The sequence below is a fragment of the Pristiophorus japonicus genome, chromosome 6 (assembly GCF_044704955.1).
Source record: "Pristiophorus japonicus isolate sPriJap1 chromosome 6, sPriJap1.hap1, whole genome shotgun sequence".
NCBI lineage: Eukaryota > Metazoa > Chordata > Chondrichthyes > Pristiophoridae > Pristiophorus > Pristiophorus japonicus.
The window spans coordinates 41959961-41983787 of NC_091982.1; the positions used below are offsets into that span (position 1 = coordinate 41959961).

Consider the following 23827-nt stretch of genomic DNA (forward strand, 5'->3'; position numbering starts at 1 on the left):
TACATGAAACACAAAAAATTAGCATGCAGGTACAGCAAGTAATCAGGAAGGCAAATGGAATGTTGGCCTTTATTGCAAGCTGGATGGAGTATAAAAGTAGGGAATCCTGTTACAACTGTACAGGGGGTTGGTAAGACCACACCTGGAGTACTGCATACAGTTTTGGTCTCTGTATTTAAGGAAGGATATACTTGCATTGGAGGCAGTTCAGAGAAGCTTTCCGAGGTTGATTCCTGAGAGGAAAGGGTTGCCTTATGAAGAAAGGTTGAGCAGGTTAGGCCTATACTCATTGGAGTTTAGAAGACTGAGAGGTGATGTTATTGAAACATATAAGATTCTGAGAGGGCTTGACAGGGTAGATGCAGAGGGAATGTTTCCCCTAGTAGGGGAATCTAGAACTAGGGGGCATAGTTTCAGAATAAGGGGTCGCCCACTTAAAATGGAAATGAGGAGAAATCTATTCTCTCAGAGGGTCGTGAATCTTTGAAATTCTCTACCTCAGAGAGCTGTGGAGGCTGGGTCATTGAATGTATATAAGGTGGAGATAGACAGATTTTTGAACGATAAGGGAAAGGGTTCTGGGGAACGGGAAAATGGATTTGAGGCCAGGATCAGATCAGCCATGATCTTATTGAATGGCGCAGCAGGCTCGAGGGGCACAATAGCCTACTCCTCCTCCTATCTCTTATGTTCTTATGTCCACTATTTTATGTAAGACCCTGAATGTTTGTTACTGGTTCCATTGATCAGTTAGCTATTTGTGCCAAGAATAATGTTAATTTTTGTTTCACCAGGACTCCCAGGTTCTCCAGGGCTAGATGGTTTGAATGGTTTGCCTGGCCCAAAAGGGCCACCAGGAACACCAGGTACTTACCATTAAGAGCTTCATTAAATTCTCTTTGGCATCGAGGCATTACACTGTTACATGATATCTCTTTACCAGGATCAGGAACTCCTTTGAGAAGTACTAGTGGGTTATGATGTATATGAATTCTAAAGATTTCAGGGCGCACCCATAGGGAGGATAGCATTCCAATTCTGGTAACACCATAGGGCCGATTTTGGCTGGGCGGAAACCGGGATGGCAGTTAAAATAGCCGCGACGGCCTACCTGCCTCGCACTGACTGGTATTCCGCGGGTTGGACGTTTTACCTGCTCTTTTGTGCAGGTGGGTAGGACACCCATCAGAAGGCAGTGGGGTCCTACAGGTCAGGCTAGGCCAAACTGGTGGCAGACAGGAGCAGGGCCAGAGGAGACCTGTACAGCCGAGTAAGTGAAGTTTTATTTTGCTTCCCCTGTGGGCCAGTGCGCTCCTCCTAACTGCCTACCTACCTGCTGGCCAGTGGGTAAGAGTGTGTCTTTGTGTGACAGGAGGCACTCGGATGCATCGCAGAGATCAGGTTTTGAGAGGCTCATGTGTCCAAGAAGGCGGGGTTGGGGTTGGGGTGGGTGAGTTTGGAGCCAAGTGCAGAATTGACCTCAACATGCTTTGTGAGGCCTGGAGAGGTACTCTGGCTCCTCCTGGCCCCATGAGGAGAGTTTTAAAAAATATAGTTGCTTTGGCCTCTTCTGGCTCTGTTCCCACAACAAGGAGCAGGACGTCAGTGGATAATTATCCTGGCTGATTCTAACTGCCCACTCGCCCGGTTTCCATCCACATGTCGAAATCACATCTGTTGTTTGTCTGGTTTGTGGACTACAGACAGTTTTCTGCACAATGACAGGCTAATCTAAGATACATTAATAATAATGTAATTTTATTTAAGCAGTTGGAAAGTGCTCGTCGCGGGTCTGTTTAATGTGCTTTGTAGCTGTTTAGCACTTTGGGAGGGTGGGTAAGGAAATTCTTCTTGCTTTAAGTTAAAGTTATTGGCTGGGAATTTCCTCAAGAGCTGCTCCTGCGGGTTTGCACCGGGCATCTGGCACCGGAGCGGGAGCAACTGTGAGGACATTCCCAGCTGCTATATCAGAATCCAATGGATATTTATTTCCTGATGTTCTAACTGTTTAGGTGGTGGATTGCCGGGACTGTCAGGGTCTCCTGGCTTTCCTGGATTAAAGGGTGAACATGGCACGCCGGGCACAGGAATAGGATCACCAGGATACCCTGGAGAGAAAGGATTTCAAGGAGATTCAGGTCATTGATTGTAATGGTTTATTAGCATCATGTTATTTTGTGCCGCGGTAGAATATGTCTGGTGGCAATATTGGTGACGTTGATTTCTTATTAAAGTGATGAGTGTGTTACCACAAGGAATTTGTACCTCAATATCTGTGAATGTTTTACTGGGCCACAGTAAGGCATGATATTTGGTGTGGGTTACATTCACATCTTACATTGTTGGAAATTGTTCCATTGTACGGAGATTCAATGGGCTGAATCTTGACGGGGGCTGTGTAGGTGGGAGGGCCGAGTTTCTGTCGGAAAACCCAGAGGTTCGGATTTCCCCCTCATGCTGTGGCTTTTTGACTAGTTTCACTAAGACAGGTTCCTCGCCCGGTAATCAGCCAGATCCAGTCAGATGGAGAGCAGGAGGCCGCAGGTCAGTCGCCTGCTGCTGCTAGTGAGAGCGTTGGGAGGGAGAGGGGGTCGTATGATCATCTCACCCGATCCCAACCCAGCCGTTTTTGTGGGTTAAGATTCAGCCCAACGAGTTTGATGTTGTAATGTCTGAGAATCTGCCCTAAGTTGAGTACATGTCTGTTCAGTTGTTATCTGTGGCCATCTGATTATTAAAACCCGTATTCAGGAGTCCCTTGGTGGCACCATGTGGTTTGGTACTGAGCCATACTAACTGAGAAGAGCCCAGGTTTGATCCCGGGTTTATGCTGATTTAGCTCATTTCAGCTGGATGGTGGTGAAAATAGTCATCTCCCTCCCAGGGTAGGGAATGGGAAAAATGAGCCAGTGTTGTTGCTGCTGCTTCTATCCATTGACTACTGCTGCAACGCACAGGGGAAACTAGATAAACACATGAGGGAGCAGGGAATAGCTGATAGGGCAGGATGAGTGGGAGGAGGCTCATGTGGAGCATAAATAGAGACATAGACAGGTTGGGTCGAATGGCCTGTTTCTGCGCTGTATATTCTATGTAATTCTGTGTATAGATGCAGGGTAAGGACGGGATAAGGGTCAGCTATGACGTCTGCCTTTCATTGTCCAAGGGGACCCCACATCGAGCATTTGGGCAAGTTACTGCAGGTCGTGCTTCGCCATACTCCAGTGTAATCCGTACGTCCAGGACAGAAGAAAGAGAAAGAGATGGTTTCTTGCATGTCTGCCATTCCTCAGATTTCTAGCTCTCACCGTACTTTACATCCAAAGGTTCCAATATAAAGAGTCACTTACTGAACGTATGACATGAACGTTTGGGTCAATGCTCATAGAATCATAGGGCCTGAACTTGGTCAATGCTAAGGCCCGCCCAGGTGCCACCCAAAGGAGCAGCGAGAGACCCGGCAGCACTTTGGCAGGGAGATTCCTCTAAAAGATCTGCAAAGACCGCCCAGCGGCAAAGAAACAACTTACGGCATGAATCTGGGCGGCAGCGGGCGGGAGCTCCCAATCTCGGCGGCAAATGCAATCCTCGCCAAAGTGCCGCCGAGGATTGAGTCGGGCCCAGGGAGGGGGGAACACATAAAAATAAACATTTGCATAGAAAAAAAATAAAAATCACTGGAGAACATTCAAGGGGCCCCATCCAAATGAATCGCTGCAAAAAAAATAAAATAAAAGATGTTTACTAACCTTTTTTTGCAGGTCTTCACACTTACCGTCGTGGTTAGACCTGCCTTCACGCAGTTGTCCTTCTCCTTGCTGCCGCCGACTCCCGCCCGGAGGAATCTGCCAGCTCGGCAGGCGGGAGGACACTTACGCGCCTTGCACGTTAGCGGCGGTCAGTGGGCGGTTCCCAGCGGTCCTTGGGAGGCCTAGTAGAAAATGGCACCGAGGGGAGACCGCCCAAAATACTCGGCGGCAGCCGACGGTAAGGCCACCAAGTTCGGGCCCATAGAAACTTACAGAACAGAAGGAGGCCATTCGACCCTTCGTGCCTGTGTTGGCTCTTTCAAAGAGCAGTCTTGCCTAGTCCCACATCCCGCTTTTTGTCCGTAACCCTGTCAGTTCCTTATCCTCAAGAACTTGTCCAACTCCCTTTTGAAATTATTGATGGAATCTGTTGTGTATATATAATATAAGTATATACCCTGTACACTCAATGTACAGTTACATAAGACTACTGGATGTACCTTCACATTGTATACACTCTGCTTGTACCACCAGAGGGTGCAACTGGTGGAGACCTAGGGGTCACCTGTACACGACAGGTAACCAGGTATAAAAGGGAGCTCACCATGCTGTACCCTCACTCAGGAGCTGTAATAAATGGACTAAGGTCCCCACAGTTTAAGCACAATATCTTGCTTCATGGAGTCATTACTAGAGTGCTTACAGACACAATAGAATCAGCTTCCACCACCTTTTCAGGTAGAGCGTTCCCGATCCAGACAACTCTCTGAGTGAAAACATTTCTCCTCATCTCCACTCTAGATCTTTTGCCAATGATTTACATAAGAACATAAGAAATAGGAGCAGGAGTAGCCCATCTGACCCCTTGAGCCTGCTCCGCCATTTAATATGATCATGACTGATCTGATCATGGACTCAGCTCCACTTCCCTGCCCACTCCCCATAACCCTTCACTCCCTTATCGCTCAAAAATCTGTCTATCTCCACCTTAAATATATTCAATGACCCAGCCTCCACAGCTCTCTGGGGCAGCTAATTCCACAGATTTAAGACCCTCTGAGCGGACATTTTTGAATCCATGACCTCTGCTTTTTGACCCACTCGCCAGAGGGAATAGCTCTTTTCTATCTACTCTACCAAAACTCTCATCTTGTAAACCTCTATGAGGTCATCTCTTAACCTTCTCTGTTCCAAGGAGAATAGTCCTAACTTTTCCAACCTCTCCTCATAACTGAAGTCCCTCATCCCTGGTACATCCCGGTAAATCTCCTCTGTACTCTTTCTAAGGCCTTTACATCGTCCCTGAAGTGTGGTTCCACGTACTCCAGCTGAGGCCTAACCAATGATTTCGTTCTAGTATGATCTCTTTGCTTTTATTTTCTATTCCTCTATTTATAAACCCAAGTTCCCCATATGCTGTTTTAACCACCTTATCAAACTGCCACCTTTAAGGATTTGTGTATATGGACACCAAGGTCTCTCTGCTCATCTACACTTTTCAAAACCATGCTGTACATTGGTCTGAAATATGTCACGGCCACAGATATTAAGGCTTACATTAAGAAATATATTTTGGCCATCAACCTATTAAGATTAATTTGGTAATCTGGTGATACAGTTGGTTGGTGTAATAATTTGCGCTATCCTGTGTTGGTGATTTCCTAATCTTAAGAGAGGCACAATTAGGGAAATGCCTTCAACGTAGGCATGGAAAATTGGAGTGTGGGAATTGAGTAACTATGCGAGTAATTTTATGCTAACCCGCCCAGCAAGAAGCTGATGTGATCAAATCAGCCGCCTGTTTTACACCCTGCCTAATTTTACTGACCATTTGTTTCCCGTCGGCCCGGGTAGGTTTTGCTGAAGTATTGCTCAGGGATCCAGATCAGAGATTGAGGGCACATGCCTATCATGTGCTACACATCATGCTGCACGTTGGTTTTTAGGACTGAGATGCGGAAAAATTCATTCAAACAAAGGGTTGTGACTCTTTGGAATTCTCTGCCCAGAGGGCTGTGGATGCTGAGTCAAATTGAAGGTTAAGATTGATAGACTTTTTGACTCGAGTGGAATCAAGGGATGTGGGGATCGGGCGGGAAGGTGGAGTTGAGGTAGAAGATCAGACGTGATCTTATTGAATGGCGGAGCAGGCTCGAGGGTCCGCATGGCCTACTCCTGCTCCCAACTCTTATATTCTTATGGACATCTTTGTCCTGAAAACTCACGTTCCCACTTCGCCACAATAACTATAGCAGAGCAGGAGTTGCAGCCGACCAGTGACCCAAGTGCCTGAACCTGTTGGACATCCTGGGATTAAACATTAGCATAATGGTGGTGGACACTCATGCCAGTATTGGGCCTTCTTGGGTGCCTGCCATATTGGAGTGGGGGTGATAGGAGGGCGCAGCAAAATGCAGTGCTGGTCAGCTCCTTGTAGGCGCGAGCTAGTAGGTCTGGCTGCAGACTGCAGCAGGCATTTGAAATCTGCTCCTTTATTAAAAGAGGACTGATTTAACTGGGGTTGAAAGATAAGCTTTGGAATGTTCCTGGCAATGAATCCTGCCTGGAACACTCAACTAGGCCCCACTTTAAATCTCTGCACACCTGTTTCTTGCTGGCACACAGTATGTTGGAGCCTTCGAAGGTGAGATTAATGAGAATTCCAACACCATTCCACCCGTTTTACCTCCTTTCACTACAGTCAAACTGCAAAGCGGACAGACACAGCTACTGCAGGCCCCACCGGCAGTGGAAATCCCTGCTGCTATTTATTTGGGACAGAGACTTGGCAATACTGAGTCGCACCCGGTTTCTGCACTCACTTGTTCCCGCCCATTCAGATTACTCCCAACAGGCCCCGAGGAAAATCCACGACCCTTAAGAAGTTGAGAGGTGTATTGAGGAACAAGATGTTTACCCAATGTCCTTAAAGGAGAATCGTGCGTGATGCAGGGAGGGGTGAGGAAAGAAACTAACCTGCGGATACACTGTCGCACACATTTTACCTCAATAATTTTTTTAAATCATCATTTTAAGTTGTTTAAGAGAAATGTTGAAAGGAAAATAAGACTATAGTTTATAGTTGTTAGCCTACCCAAAACAATTGATTCACTCAATAACGATTTACTGCTTCATTAGGTCGTGGTGGCTCATTGGGTCTTCCAGGAAAACCAGGAGCTCCAGGAATCACGACTGCTTCATACATTCCTGGGAGGCCAGGTGATGTTGGTCTACCTGGATTTGATGGTGAATCAGGTAAGATATTTCTCTCAGCGTAAACAACACAAAGGGTGTAAACCTCTGTCTGTCCTGCATAGTGTATATATTAAGTCAGCGTTATCAATTAGTGATTTTGTGTGCTACTGCTCAGGACTCAATCATTCACTCTTTTCTCTTAGAGTTACTCCCAGTGGGTTACCGTTGTTGACCATGTTAATACACAGATGAGCTACAATGTTTTTTTACTCCTTATTAACAATAGTTTGCCTTCATATAGCGTCTTTAACGTTGAAAAGATTCCTACGGCACAGCTCAGAGGCATAAGGGAAAACGGATGCTAAGATATAGAAGCAAAGATTAGCAGGGGTGACCAAATGCTTGCTCAAAGAGATGAGTTTAAGGAGGGTCTTTGAGGAGAAGTGGAGGTGGTGAAACGGGCAAGGACGCCTGAGAAACATCTGACCTGAATTTGGCTCAGGACATGCTTCAGCCGTCCAAGCATTAAGGAGCCAAAATTACACCTTTTTTGTGCCCTGTTCGCGTCTCTGGGCGCAATGGCCTTTTCGAACGGGGATGGGTGGCAGAAACCCCATTTATACATGTTTAGGGCATTTCCACCAAAGTAATGGTGGCAGAGCAGGAAAAACCCAGTGGAAATTCGCCCCCATAATAGCAGTTTAATTTACCGAAAGTACTTCAGTGAAAGTTTCTCCAGTAGGTGGCAAGCTATCCCAACTTGCGCAAGGTTTGGGCTCAGTTCTTGTTAGAATAAAGTGCTTAGTGGAACTCTTGCTGGTTGTTTTACATTTCATTGTGTATATATAAAAATGCACACAACATTGCTTGAGGCACTGGTGAGACAATGAAGGTTGGTAATTTTGGAAGGTATTGGAAAGGACCACTTGAAAGCTGAGGTGATGGTCCTGAGCACAGGGTGAGCTGATAGAGGAGCAACAGCAGGATTTGGCACAAGTGAAAAAGTGATAAAAAGAGGTTTTGTGGCTTCTACGGCATTCCTGGGTATTACAATTGGCTGACTCATCTCAGCTATGTTCTCGCCCCAACAACCTCAGAACCTCAGTCCTGTCTGACTACAAACTGGGAGGTCGTTAGCTGTGTCTAGCTTGTTTGCCTCCAATTTGTAACAATGGTCGGATACAGTGGCAGTGGAAGGTGTTAAGATGTAAATGCTTTGCTCTCAGAATATTACATGAGAAACTGCCCGCATCCTAACCTGCACCAAGTCTTGCTCACTTATCACTCTGTACTTGCTGATCTACATTGTCTCCTGGTTCCTCGCCCCCATGCCTCCAATATAAAATACTCATCCTCATGTTCATATACCTTCATAGTCTCGCTCCTTTCTATCTCAAGAAACCAAGAGGTCTGCGTGGTTGCAACTCTGGCCTCTTCTGTATCCCCCACACCCTGCGCCTCACCATTGGCATTTGTGCCTTCAGCCGTCTTGGGCCCAAACTCTGGAATTCCCTTCCTAAAGCGCTCAGCCTCTCCACCTTAGTTTCCTCCTTTTTTACCTCTTGGACCAGGATTGTAGGCGCCTTTTACGTTAAAGGCACTAAACAAATGCACGTTGTTGGTGTGGCTGTTTTCGAAGCTGGATCTGAAGTCTTCTGCTGGTCCTAGATGGATTGTGTCAAACAATTACTGATCAAGGTGAACCATTTATGCTAATAGCGATTCACTTTTCTTGCTCTCTGCAGGTCCTTCAGGTCCACCTGGTCCCCCTGGGCCACCAGGTTTGGGATTCGAAAGGGGGGATCCTGGTAACCCAGGCTTTCCTGGGGAGCCAGGACCACAAGGCATGCGCGGGAACGTTGGACCTCCGGGAAACTCAGGAGTCCCAGGCCCACCAGGATTGAAGGGTAAGCAGTGGTGCAACTTTTACCCCTCTTATTGAAACATTACATTAGTTCCAGCAGAGGGTTCAATGTCCACTTGAAGATTAAATGTATACACAACAGTACTTGTTCCCACCTTAGATACCTCCCAGATCATAATGCTCCAGGATTTCATGGAAGTGCTTCACTCTGACAGAGCGAGATAGAAACATAGAAAATAGGTGCAGGAGCAGGCCATTCGGCCCTTCGAGCCTGCACCACCATTCAATATGATCATGGCTGGTCATTCAACCTCAGTACCACCCCTGCCTTCTCTCCATATCCCCTGATCCATTTAGTCATAAGGGCCACATCTAACTCCCTTTTGAATATGTCCAACAAACTGGACTCAACAACTTTCTGTGATAGAGAATTCCACAGGTTCACAATTCTCTGAGTGAAAAAGTTTCTTCTCATCTCGGTCCTATATGGCTTACCCCTTATCCTTAGACTGTGTCCCCTGGTTCTGGACTTCCCCAACATCGGGAACATTCTTCCCACATCTAACCTGTCCAGTCCCGTCAGAATTTTATACGTTTCTATGAGATCCCCTCTCATTCTTCTAAATTCCAGTGAGTATAAGCCTAGCCGATTCAATCTTTCCTCATATGTCAGTCCTGCCATCTTGGGAATCAGTCTGGTGAACCTTCACTGCACTCCCTCAATAGCAAGCACGTCCTTACTCAGATTAGGAGACCAAAACTGCACATAATACTCAAGGTGTGGTCTCACCAAGGCCCTGTACAACTGCAACAAGACCTCCCTGCTCCTATACTCAAATCCCCTCGCTATGAAGGCCAGCATGCCATTTGCTTTCTTTACTGCCTGCTGTTCCTGCATGCCTACCTTCAATGACTGATGTACCATGACACCCAGGTCTCATTGCACCTCCCCTTTTACTAATCTGTTACCATTCAGATAATAATCTGCCTTCCTGTTTTTGCCACCAAAGTGGATAACCTCACATTTATCCACATTATACTGCATCTGCCATGCATTTGCCCATTCACCTAACCTGTCCAAGTCCCCCTGCAGCCTCTTAGCACCCTCTTTGCAGCTTGCACTGCCACCCAGCTTAGTGTCATCTGCAAACTTGGAGATATTATATTCAATTCCTTCATCTAAATCATTAATGTATATTGTAAATAACTGGGATCCCAGCACTGATCTCTGCGGCACCCCACTGGTCACTGCCTGCCATTCTGAAAAGGACCCGTTTATTCCCACTCTTTGCTTCCTGTCTGCCAACCATTTCTCTATCCGCTTCAATACCTTAGCCCCAATACCATGTGCTTTAATTTTGCACACTAATCTCTTGTGTGGGACCTTGTCAAAAGCCTTTTGAAAGTCCAAATAGACCACATCTACTGGTTTTCCCTTATCCGCTCTACTAGTTACATCCTCAAAAAACTCTAGAAGATTTGTCAAGCATGATTTCCCTTTCATAAATCCATGCTGACTTTCCTGTCCCCGCTTTCCAAATGCGCTGCTATTGCATCTTTAATAATTGACTCCAGCATTTTCCCCACTACTGATGTCAGGCTAACCGGTCTATAATTCCCTGTTTTCTCTCTCCCTCCTTTTTTAAAAAGTGGGGTTACATTAGCTACCCTCCAATCCATAGGAACTGATCCAGAATCCATGGAATGTTGGAAAATGACCACCAGGTCCGCATCAGGTTGCCAGACAGAACATTTTTAAAGCACCTTTTGGTGTGACATAGATTAGGGGAGGGGAATAGTTTATTCTGAAAATTGCCCTATCACTTTTTCGTTGTCTTCCTTCTTAACCTGCATTTTATTTTTACAGAAGTAGCCAGATTATAAAATATCCTGCTGTTCCTTGGTTGAATCAGACAGTTTTTTATACTTGTACTAGATGCTTTCTAATTGCAGTATTGTGCATTTGACTATATAACTTCATATGCAGCTAACTACACTTCAGAAGATTAGAAACTGAGGCCGGAAGTTTGCCATTCAGTGGACGGCATGGGTGGCAGGTCAGCTGCCTAGGTCTCATCTGTGAAACTGAGGCGGGAGGTCATTGGCCATTGAATCAGCTGATGAGTTGACAGCTTCAAATGTCAAGTCAAAGCTTCCAACTGGTTGAGACATGTTGTCTTAATCACCAGCTTCTCTAAACTGCATTTCCACTACAGATTCACCATGCTGCAAGTCTTTACACAAGTCTCCATCCATTCTGACCTCATTACCTCTCCCACCATTAACAGATTGCTTCTATCATCTCTACTTCACGTGCGATCTATTCCATCAGCATGGGTGCCGTTGAAACTCTCTCACCTTGGTCCTCAGATTCCCATCACTATCAGCCCCAACACCAGCAGCACCAACAACAGTCAGTCAACATATGCTGCACAGGGTACAGGGCATCAGCACCCGACCACATTGCTGCCCGGGAGGCCAGGGATGGCCTCACCATGGCCAGATTTACTTCACTTGATGCTGTACACCCTGGCTGTCACATGATGTGCCAGGTTGGCACCATCCCACACCAGTTCCATAAAGAATCCCTACAATGCCCCAAGCCATTCCTTTCACACTCATTGTGGGGGGTACCGTTATGACTCACCATTCACTGCAACCCTCTAAGCCACTTCCAAACGTGCACTCAAATCTGTCCCAAGTACGCAAAGTGTTGAAAATATCGGCTTCAATGTTTGACACCATATTAACAGAAACTTTACATGAACATTGCATAATCCACCCAAGTGCTTACTGTTATGTGTTGTTAGTTGGTATGATTGCACTAGGAGGAGGGTGAGGGGTGGCTAGTGAGATGGGGAAGTGATAATGTAGCTAGAGAAGGATGGGTAGATGTGCACAGTTAGGTTGGTGTGAGTAAGGATGTGCAAGAGTAGGATAGGGAAGGCAGAGTGATGAGGATGTGATGAGTGGCACAGCAGGATGAGGTTGAGTGTGGTTTTGTACTAACATTTTGTGATCTACTGAGATCATTGAGACATTTGCAACACTGCACCCATGTCCCCCTGACCACATCTCTGCTTGTGACCTCCTGTGCAGTGTGCAACCAGGCTGTGTTATCTCGTGGGGAGGTCTCTTCCACCCATGGGAAGGGAAGAAGACCTCCCTACATGCTGTGACTCCCTCCATAAGCATCTGGAGGGAGTCGTGGGAGAGCCTGGGTGCAGCTGTGCACCTCTGTGCAGTGCTTGTCAATGTTTGCAGCACCTCAAAGCTGTAGAACACTGACAGCACAAAATAAAGTTGGGCATGACCCCTTTAAGGAAACCGGCTGATGATGGGTCATCACATGACATCACCAGATCCGCTTCCTCTAACCGGCTGGGAAATGCGGTGGGCGGTCTTAACAAGCCCAATCAAGGGAAATTCATTTCAGAGGCCAGGATGGAGACAGCAGCGGGGTTGAGAACCACCATGGTTTGTAAAATCGCGGCCTGAAACTCCCTAATGGCTCAGTGGGCAATCGCGCTGTCTAATGTGGAACTGAGCCATAGTCACCAGGTAGGGTCCAGATTCGTTTCCCATTCAATGCTGTGAGCTGGGCAGCAGTTGGAGTACAACCTTTGGTGTTGGCTCCCCTGGGCTCAGGATTGAAAAATCAGATGTGGTTTCTCTTTCTGATTGCTGTCCAGTGGCCTGCCAAAAAGTGTGTATATGTGGATGTGTGTCAGGCTAATTTGTGATGTTGTCACAGTTGAATATCCTGCTGACAAACAGCATCTGGCTGCATATATGGACAATGGCCACTTCAGTGTGGTGTTGGAGATTGATGGTGCTGGTGGAACCGTTCCGAACAAGATTCAGTGCCTTCAGGAGCAGAAGAGGCAGAACTGAAAAAAGTATATGACTCAAAAATCAAAAAGTTTTTCAATATACACCCAGTGTATTTACTATTGTTAAATGAACAACACATACCTACTTGAGTATTTTTATGCCTGAATGACCCATAGTGCCATTCTACATCATTTATTGTATTAACTTATTGGTGTAAGAAAACAATTTATAAGTCAGATCATATATTACAATTGGGAGCACTGAATGATGCAGTAAGTACATAACACCTTCACGTCAATGACTTGAGTTTGAATCCAGATCACATTGATAGGTTGAACATCTCCTTTGGAACATAGGAAGAGGAGGGGGCCATTCAGCCCCTTGAGCCTATTCCGCAATTCAATTAAATCATGACTGATCTGTATCTTAACTCCATCTACCCAACTTGGTTTCTTAACCCTTTATACCCTTGCCTGACAAAAATCTATCAAGCTCAGTTTCAAAATTTTCAATTGACCTAACCGCAACAGCTTTTTGCGGGGAGAGAGTTCCAGATTTTCACCACTTTCTGTGTGAAGAAGTGCACCTGACATCACCCCTGAACATCCCATCTCTAATTATAAGGTTATGCCTCCTTGTTCTGGCCTCCCCCACCAGAGGAAATAGTTACTCTCTACCCTATCAAATCCTTTGTTCATCTTAAACACTTCAGTCAGATCACCCCTTAATCTTCGATACTCAAGTGAATACAAGCCTAGTCTATGCAACCTGTCCTCATGATTGAAACCTTTTAGCCCCGGTATCATTCTGGCTCCTTTGTCTGTGAGGGTCTGACATGAAATGCCCACATGAAAAAGCTGCCCATAATTTATTACAAATTGGCATCAAATCATCAAGCTTGATCTGAGAGACCATAATGGTAGCTGATGTGTGAAATTATGTCACACTGATATAGAGTATAGTATAGCATTAAGCAGTCCCTCGTATCAAGGATGACCTGCTTCCACACCAAAAAGGGATGAGTTCACAGATGTTTCAATGAGGGACCTGACATTCTAGGTCCCGAACTACATACTGAAGGATGGAAGATGCCTGTGCATGGATTCTTTTAACGTGGGGTGATCGTTGCACACCAGCCACCACACAGGCTTGACAGAGCTAGGTCTTGGTCCAGTGGCAAGGGTTAACCAAGATGACTGGAGACCAAGCTCTGCTGCACGGACCTAGTGTGCACACATACTTCTACTATCCATAGACCGCAGTGTGGGCTGGCCCGTGCTGCCCCTGGGGCCACGCCTCTCCTGGGCCCCAAACCCTCGCCTCTCCTGGGCCCCGATCACGATGCTCCTGGGCCCCGATCTCTCACCACTCCTCCGTCTCGATCAAAAATGGAGCAGTCAGTAACAGGACATCAATTAGTCTCTTATCTTGGAGACATCAAATATCAACACACTGTTATTTGAAATATCAAAATATTAAACTCCAGCCTAGTTGAAGGGTTATTAACATCAGCAGAAACAAATGGCAACTAACAGAATGAACACGATTCAGTGGGATGTGAATAAGAGCAGCAATAACAGCAGAATCCAAACCCTGCAGTCACTTGTGAACTCGCTGGTGTGTCAGCATGGCAGATGACTGAGTGAATGTCTTCCCACACACTGAGCAGGGGAACAGTCTCTCCCCAGTGTGATATAGAGTAAGGGTTTCTCATTGAGGTCTTTTGTAGAGAGTAGAGTACTGATATGAACAATGGGTGTAAAAAAAATGGAAAGGTACCCTTTACTTCAATGGCAAAGTTATCTGAAAATTGGGGATTACAAATAGAATAGCTAACAATATTTCCAGATTTAAATTCTGTTCGAACGCTTTTAGGAGTGACATGAAGGACTAGTCAATCTAATGGCAGGCATAAGGTGTTAATAAGCAACTCAATTCATTGTTTCAGGTCAAACATCGGAACCAGGCAGGATGGGATTTCCAGGCACAGATGGCCCCCCAGGTGATCAAGGCTACCCAGGACACAAAGGGGATCCTGGTGCTAGAGGTACGATATGGTAATATGTCAGTGACTTACATGGTGGGCATTCTCTCCAGGAATTGGCTAGCTGTGGCAAACTTTGTTCAATGAATAAAAGAAAATCTACAGAAATGTGTCAGCTTAGTAAGAAGTTGGTAGACATTGGTTACAAGCAATGATCCCACAAAGCTGCGCAGCCTCGCAGCTGTTTGGAGATCACACGCAGCCCGGTCTGGCTTCTCCAACTGGAGATTTTGTACATGGGTGAAATTTTTAAGGGGACACGCACCCAAAGAAAAATTAGGGGGAATATTGGTTACAAAGGGATAGCAATTGGTTACAAAGGGGTTGAAATTGGCATGCGTTTCGCACATTTTCCGTGTCAAAAGCAGGCACCCCAAAGTCAAATTCTGCATCGCACTGCTTCGTGCCCAGACGGCTACAGAGGCCTGGCACCATATCGCTTCAGGCGCTCAATACTTGTCCTTGGCAACTGCCTGAATCAAACGCAGGCAACATTTCAATATGTTAATAAGAATCCTGTGCCTGAATCAGGACCTATTTATGAAATTGGTGTCTGTGCACGCCTGAAACGCCACTTCCTTCACCTGCCCAGAAAATCGCAACGGAGACCGTCAGCAAGCAGCGTTCACATGCGGTATTCGGAGGTGTCCTTGCCACCAATAAATAAAGTCTAAAGTCTATAAATAGTCATCTCAGGTTTCGATGGTGCATTTCGACCAAGTGTTCGGTTGTTTTTGGCAAGTGTTTTACTGTGAGCTGTTTTTGCAGAGTGGGTATTTGGAATAATTTCACAGGATTTTCTTGCTCTCGACTGCTGAACATGGGAATGCTGCCTGGTTTACCCTTGAGACTCTCCAATCAGGAGGAGGAGCACCAGCAAGGAAGGCAGCAAAGACCTGCACAGGCTGCAAGAAAAGGGCGCCCGATGCGGGTCCTCCGAAACAGAACATCATACCTGAACCTCACCTATAAATCACCCTTGTGCAAACCCCCAGTGCCGGTCTTGTCTGCTCGCTTATCTATTCCAGTGCTCCTAAAAGGAGATTTCCCAGTGGCTACAACTTGGGAGCTGGAAGGCTGTTCTCCTTCTGCTGGGGGCACTTGTGATGGCCATGGTGGGTGACTTCGAGAAGCTATGGCCATTGACGACCCGGATGCTGGAATTCAATGTAGGCCTGGGTAGTCTGGCCCAGCTAGCTGTCCGGCACCAACATGATCACTGGTTGAGAGGCTGCCAGGGGGTAGCAGGCATGCTGCCATCCTGAGCGAACAACAGATATCTCCCAGATGGAACCAGTGCCATTGTCGGGGAGGCTGAGCCTCAGCACTCACACTGCTTGGCTGGTAGCTCGCAAACCCTCTAACCATGTTCTCGTTCAGGCTTTGTGAGGTCATTGAACACTGTCCTGAATTGCAAGGGTGTCCAAGGGCACTATTTCTGGCACGGACATGCTCTGCCATCTCTGCTGTCTCCTGCCGGGCAGCTTGCCTCGACGACGACCTGCCGTCTAGTGGATAGAAGATGCCCCTCCTTCTGCCGACCATCTCGCTTTCTGAGCCTTGCATTGTTTCTTGTGCCTACCATTGTCCGCAATCTTCAGTTACTGTTGCATGCAGCCAAAGAGCACCTCCCCATTAAGAGGTGCAGAAATGGCCTCAGTATCACCTGATATTGACGCCCACCCCCCGCCCCCGCCCAATGAATAACGCGACTAACTCTGGCAGCTCATCTATTTTATTTTAATTCATCAGGGGGACCAATTTGGGGGCTTAGTTGCATCCACGAGATCAGGCGCACATTCAAAGATGGCTGCAGCTTTACAGCCAAGCCTGTTAGACCACAGAATACCAGCCTACTCTACCATTGTAAGAAAGGGACAGGGTTAAGAAAGTTGATTATGGTGCATCGATGCCACCTCCTAGGTTGCCCTCTTTCCCAATAAAGCGTAAATGCGGCACCCCAAAGAAATGCCTGCCCCATCAGAAGAAGTGTCCAAATAGTCCTACTGAAATTAGGTCAAAAAGCAAAGGAATCTCAGGGCAATGAAGCACAAGGCCAATATTCAGAATTCACTCCCGAATCCTATGCGCTGCAGAGGGTTTTTTTTTAATGCTCGTCACTCGTAGAAAATTTTAACGTAGTTTTCTACATTTTTGAGTCCACATGTGACTCAAGCATTAAAAACAACTTGTGCAAACTATAGCACACATGAGTGACCTTTGAATCTATGCCCCCTGGTTATTGACCCCTCTGCCAAGGGAAAAGGTTCTTTTTATCCACTCTATCTAGGCCCCTCATAATTTTATACACCTCAATTAAATCTCGCCTCAGCCTCCTCTGTTCCAAGGAAAACAACCCTAGTCTATCCAATCTTTCCTCATAGCTAAAGTTTTCCAATCCTGGCAACATCCTCGTAAATCTCCTCGGCACCCTTTCTAGTGGAATCACATCCTTCCTGTAATATGGTGACCAGAACTGCATACAGTACTCAAGCTGTGGCCTAACTAATGTTGTACAGGTACACAGTTCTAGCATAACTTCCTTGCTATTGTATTCTATGCCTCGGCTAATAAAGGAAAGCATTCCGTATGCCTTTTTAACTACCTTATTGATCTGTTCTGCTACCTTTAAGGATCTGTGGACATACAATCCAAGGTCCCTCTGTTCTTCCACACCTCTCAGTATCCTCCCATTTATTGTGTATTCCCTTGCCTTGTTGCTCCTCCCCAAATGCATTACCTCACACTTTTCCGGATTGAATTCGATTTGCCACTTTTCTGCCCAACTGACCAGTTCATCGATATCTTCCTGCAGTCTCGAGCTTTCCTTCTCACTGTCAACCACTCGGCCAATTTTTGTATCATCTGCAAATTTCTTTACCATGCCCCCTACATTTAAGTCTAAATCATTAATATTTACTACAAAAAGAAGGGACCAAGTACTGAGCCCTGTGGAAGCCCACTGGAAACAGCCTTCCAGTCACAAAAACTCCCCTCAACCCTTTGCTTTCTGCCACTGAGCCAATTTTGGATCCAATTTGCCACTCTCCCTTGGATCCCATGGGCTTTTACTTTTTAGATCAGCCTCCCATGTAAACTTTGTCAAAAGCCTTGCTAAAATCCATGTAAGCTACATCAAATGCACTGCCCTCATTGATCCTCCTTATTACCTCCTCAAAGAACTCAAATCAAGTTAGTCAGAAACGACCTTCCCTTAACAAGTTCATACTGACTGACCTTTTGTCTTTTTAAATGGTTTATACTGTCCCTCAGAATTGATTCCAGTAATTTTCCAACCACTGAGGTTAAACTAACTGGCCTGTAATTGCTCAGTTTATCCCTTCCTCCCTTTTTAAACAATGGCACAACATCAGCAGTTCTCCAATCCTCTGGCACAACTCCTGTAGCCAGGGAGGATTGAAAAATGATGGTCAGAGCCTCCGCAATTTCCTCCCTTGCTTCTTTTAGTAGCCTCGGATATATTTCAACTGGTCTTGGTGATTTATCTACTTTCAAGGGTGCTAAAGCCCTTAAAAGTTCCTCTCTTAATATGGTTATCCCGTCCAATATTTCACTGTCTTCCTCCTGAATTTCAACGTCAGCATCGTCCCCCTCTTTTGTGAAGATAGCCACAAACATAAGAGCATAAGAAATAGGAGCAGGAGTAGGCCATTCAGCCCCTCGAGCCTGCTCTGCCATTCTATAAGATCATGGCTGATCCGATCCTGGGCTCAACGCCACTTCCCTGCCCACTCCCCATAACCCTTCACTCCCTTATCTTTCAAAAATCTGTCTATCTCCACCTTAAATATATTCAATGACCCAGCCTCAACAGCCCTCTAGGGCAGAGATTCCCAAAGATTTATGACCTTCTGAGAGAAGAAATTCCTCCTCATCTCAGTTCTAAATGGGCGACCCCTTATTATTAAACTATGCCCCCTCGTTCTAGATTCCCCTACGAGTGGAAACATCCTCTCTGAATCTACCTTGTCGAGCTCCCTCAGTATCTTATGTGTTTCAATAAGGTCACCTCTCATTCTTCTAAACTCCAATGAATATAGGCCCAATCTGCTCAACCTTTCTTCATAAGTTAACCCCTTCAGCTCAGGAATTAACCTAGTGAATCTTCTCTGAACTGCCTCCAATGCAGGTATATCCCTCCTTAAATAAGGAGACTAAAACTGTACGCAGTACTCTAGGTGTGGCCTTACCAATACCCGGTATAGTTGTAGCAGGACTTCTCTGCTTTTATACTCTATCCCCTTTGCAATTAAGACCAACATTCCATTTGCCTTCCTGATTACCTGCTGTACCTGCATACTAACCTTTTGTGTTTCATGAACAAGGACCCCCAGGTCCCTCTGTACTGTAGAATTTTGTAATCATTTAAATAATAATTAGCTTTTTACATTTTTGTGCCAAAGTGGATAACCTCACACTTTCCCACATTATACTCCATCTTCCAAATATTTGTCCACTAACTTAGCCTGTCTATATCCCTTTGCAGATTCTTTGTGTCCTCCTCGCAATTTGCTTTCCCACCCATCTTTGTATCATCAGCAAACTTGGCTACATTACTCTCGGTCCCTTCATCCAAATCATTAATATAGATTGTAAATAATTGAGGCCCCAGCACCGATCCCTGTGGCACCCCACTAATTACCATTTGCCAACCGAAAAATGACGCATTTATCCCGACTCTGTTTTCTGTTAGTTAGCCAGTCCACTATCCACGCTAATATATTACCCCAACCCCCGTGAACTTTTATCTTGTGCAGTAACATTGTGCTGTAACAAAGTATTAATTTAGTACCTTACCCACATCCTCCATCTCCACACATAGATCACCATTTTGGTCCCTAATCGGCCCTACTCTTTCTTTCGTTATTCTCTTGCTTGTTATGTAATTGTAAAATATCTTTGAGCTTTCTTTGATTTTATTTGCTAATATTTTTTCATGCCCTTTTTTTGTTTTCCTAATTTCCTTTCTTAATTTCACCCCTGCACTTTCTATACTCTTCTAGGTTTTCTGCAGTATTCTGCAGGGGGCTCTACATTTGGCAGTTCTATCCTTTTTCTTTGTGGGAACAGGTTTACCGTGATCTCCATGTACCTCCCTCTTGAATGCCTCCCACTGCTCTGGCACTGATTTACCTTCGTAACTGTTTCCAGTCCTTTTTTGCTAAATCACTTCTCAGCCAAGTAAAATTGGCCTATCCCCAATTTAGGACTATTACTCCTGTTTTTTCTTTGTCCTTATCCATAATTGTGTTAAAACTAACTGAATTATGATCACTACCACAAAAATGCTCTCCCACTGCTACTCCTTCCACCTGCCCAGCTTCATTCCCTAACACTAATCCAGAACGGCGCCCCCTCTTGTTGGGCTTGCTATGTATTAGAAACATAGAAACATAGAAAATAGGTGCAGGAGTAGGCCATTCGGCCCTTCGAGCCTGCACCGACATTTAATGAGTTCATGGCTGAACATGCAACTTCAGTACCCCATTCCTGCTTTCTCGCCATACCCCTTGATCCCCCTAGTAGTAAGGACTACATCTAACTCCTTTTTGAATATATTTAGTGAATTGGTCTCAACAACTTTCTGTGGTAGAAAATTCCACAGGTTCACCTCTCTCTGGGTGAAGAAGTTTCTCCTCATCTCGGTCCTAAATGGCTTACCCCTTATCCTTAGATATTGGCTAATAAAGTTCTCCAGAATGCAGTTTAGGAATTCTGTGTCCTCTGTACTTTTTACACTGATAGTATCTCAGTTAATATTAGGGTAATTGAAATCCTCCACTACTACTGCCCTTTTGTTTTGGCACTTGTCAGTCATTTTCTTTCAAATTTGCGCTTCTATCTCCCTTGGACTGTTTGGAGATCTATAGTACACTCACATCAGTGTGATTACCCCTTATTTCTTTTTGGTTCTACCCATATAATCTCATTTGATGATCCTCCTAACATATCCCTCCTCACAGCTGTACTTGTTTCTTTAATCAATACTGCGACCCCCCCCTCTTTTTTTATTCCCCTCTCTATCCCGTCTGAAAACCCTGAACCAGGAATATTGAGCTGCCATTCCTGCCCTTCTTTCAGCCATGTCTCAGTAGTGGCTATAATATCATAATCCCACGTGTCTATCTGTGCCCTTAGCTCATCTGCGTTATTTTCTATCTTGGTAGTCTGTCCTATCCAACAAAGACGCCGATGTGCTAATCATCAATGGCATGTGTCTTCAAGTGGCTGTATCGGCCAATTCTGGATGCACATAGTCTCTTGCACGTCGGACAAGGGAAGTTCGATGTGCCTGATGCTGACAGTACTGCCACCTGATGTCGTCTATCTCTAGTGTCCCGCAGGCGTTGACATCGGCTTTCTTCGAAGGTCTGGCAGGCAGTCCTCGTGAGGGTTCGCCACTGGATTTTATTAGCTGCTGTATTCTCGAGGTCCTTTAGTCGGATACCAGAGTCCTGGAGGTTAGCCTTGATGCAATCTTTGTAGCACATGCGGGGGCGCCCCTGATGTTTTTGACCTTCACAGAGCTCGCCGTGAAGAAGCTGACGAGGGATCCTTGACTCATCCATGCGGATGACATGTCCAGCCCACCGGAACTGGGCTCGCATGATCATCACCTCACTGCTAGTTGATTGTGCTCTCTCCAGAACCTCAAAGTTTGACACCCGGTCTTGCCAGCGTATGTGGAGTATAGATCTGAGACTGCGCATGTGGAAAGCTTCCAACTGTTTGATGTGACGCCTGTAGGGTGTCCAGGTCTCACATCCATAAAGGAGAGATGAGAGAACGACTGCCCTATACACCAACAGTTTAGTTGACAGTCGGATATGGTGGTGACTCAACACCTTAGTGCGCAAGTGACCAAGTGCCTGGCTGGCTTTACAGATCCTTGCATCAATCTCCTTGTCCAAGGACCCATCACTTGATATGGTGCTGCCAAGGTACTTGAAGCTGTCCACTGACTTTAGTTGTATACTGCCGATGAAGACTGTGGGAGCAGATGCTGTGGTGCTAGGGGCAGGCTGATAGAGAACCTCGGTTTTACTAAGGCTGATGGTTAGGCCAAACAATTCTGTTGCCTTAGCAAATTTGCTGAATATGAATTGTAGGTCACTATCCTTGTGTGCCATAAGGTCACAGTTGTCAGCAAAAAGTGCCTCTAGGATGAGTTGTTTCCATACTTTGGTCTTTGCAGCAAGGCAGCGGAGGTCGAACAGTGAACCATCTAATCAATATTTCAGGTAGACCCCAAACTCCAAGTCTTTTATGGCATAGTTCAAGACGCAGGTAAAGAATAGATTGAACAGAACTGGAGCGAGTACACAACCTTGTTTCACTCCATTTGAGATGGCAAATGGGGCCGTGGTTGTGCCGTCTGAGAGCACTTCACCTGTCATGTTGTCATGAAACAGCTCTATACTCCTTGCATTAATGTATATACCATTTAGCATTGCCAAACTGCCTTGTTGTCCATTTTCTAGTCTTTGTTTCCTTTGCCTTCCAAACTCGCTTACTAATTTTCTGCCTTCCAATTCCAGCCTGGCTTCTCACCCTTCTGAATCTACTTTCGGGTTCCCATCCCCCTGCCAAGCTACCCCAACAGCACTAGAAACCCCTCTCCCACGAGGATATTGGTCCCGGCTCTGTTGAGGTGCAACTCATCCGGCTTGTATAGGTCCCATCTCCCCCAGAAACAGTCCCAATGCCTCAGGAATCTAAAGCCCTCCCTCCTGCACCAGCTCTCCAGCCACGCATTCATCCCTTCTATTCTCCTATTCCTGTACTCACTAACATGTGGTACCGGGAGTAATCCAGAGATTACTACCTTTTGGGTTCTGCTTTTCAAACTCTCTCCTAGCTCCCTAAAATCTGCATGCAGAACCACATCCTTCTTTCTTGCTATGTCATTGGTGCCGATATGGACCCCCTCAGAATGTCATGGACCACGACCTCTGGCTGTTCACCCTCCCCCCTCAGCATGTCATGCAGCCGCTCAGTGACATCCTTGACCCTGGCACCAGGGAGGCAACATACCATCCTGCTGCCTCCTCCTCCGGCCATCTGGAGAAAAAGAATGAGGGGAAACACAGTAACAGATCAAGTTGTAACAACCAGAGCTTTCCTTGGCCATCTGTCCAAAAAATAAATATCAATACCTAATTCAGAACAGATATCCATGGGGAACATCCCATACACACCTCTTTAAAAAGTTCTGTGTTACGGCCAAAAGCTGACAAGAGCATTTGCAACATTTCCTGTATCATGAGGGGCACATTTTAGCTTAATTGTTTGTGAAACTGAGGCAAAGTAGACAAAAATCATGAAGGCGTCAGGCAGCCACAGTAGTGTACCCACAAATATCACTTGCCCGAATGATTCGCTCATACCTGCTGTGTTGTATGCCACGCAGATAAAATATGACAGTGTGTTGTAACGCTCAGGCAATCTCTACAAAAAAACTAATAAAATTGCAAAATTGTTAACCTGAGCCACAGATATAATGAAACCAGATGTCAAAGGAATGTGTCAGAGATCATTCAAGAATGTTGGAGCATTGTGCAAGATTTCTAAATGGCAATCTGAATTCCGCTATTTTACTGAAACCCAGAGGGACAGTAAGGAGGCACAGACATGGTCTCTCCAAGGGGAATTCCAGGCACCATCTCCCCTCACTGATAGCAGCAGGCGCCAGAGTAGTGGGGCCGAGATTGGCCCTGTGCGAGTGAGATACCCTTAGCATTGACCCTGCATACGGCAGTTGCCAGCAGGTGCATTCCAGTGTAACAGCCAGGACCATGGTCTGTAAATTCAAAACCTGTATTCTATTCATGCATTTATGAAAATGAACCAATTTTACAAGACTGCTTTTCAGCCCAGAAATGCACATGACAGCTCATGAGTGATCTCTTAGATAGAGAGAAACTACTCCCGTTGGCAGAAGAGTTGAGAACCAGAGGACACAGCTTTAAGGTGATTGACAAAAGAACCAAAGGCGCCATAGGAAAAACCTTTTTACACAGTGAGTGGTTAGCATCTGGAAAGCACTGCCTGAAAGGGTGGTGGACTCAATTTTATCTTGAGGGAAAGGATGGGAGGGTGGGAGTAGCTGAGAGTCGGCAC

The 23827-nt window shown here is 45.8% G+C and overlaps 1 protein-coding gene across 5 annotated transcripts in view; it reads left to right on the top strand.

The window, feature by feature from the left end:
- Nucleotides 1-23827, top strand: part of col4a6 (collagen, type IV, alpha 6) — a 575180-nt gene that overhangs the window by 533205 nt on the left and 18148 nt on the right. For all 5 annotated transcript variants that reach the window (XM_070882795.1, XM_070882794.1, XM_070882796.1 and 2 more), the window contains 5 exons: nucleotides 795-866; nucleotides 2013-2138; nucleotides 6888-7004; nucleotides 8690-8851; nucleotides 14591-14689. In XM_070882795.1, coding sequence (XP_070738896.1) covers nucleotides 795-866; nucleotides 2013-2138; nucleotides 6888-7004; nucleotides 8690-8851; nucleotides 14591-14689 — 576 coding nt within the window. The remainder of the gene's footprint in view (nucleotides 1-794; nucleotides 867-2012; nucleotides 2139-6887; nucleotides 7005-8689; nucleotides 8852-14590; nucleotides 14690-23827) is intronic.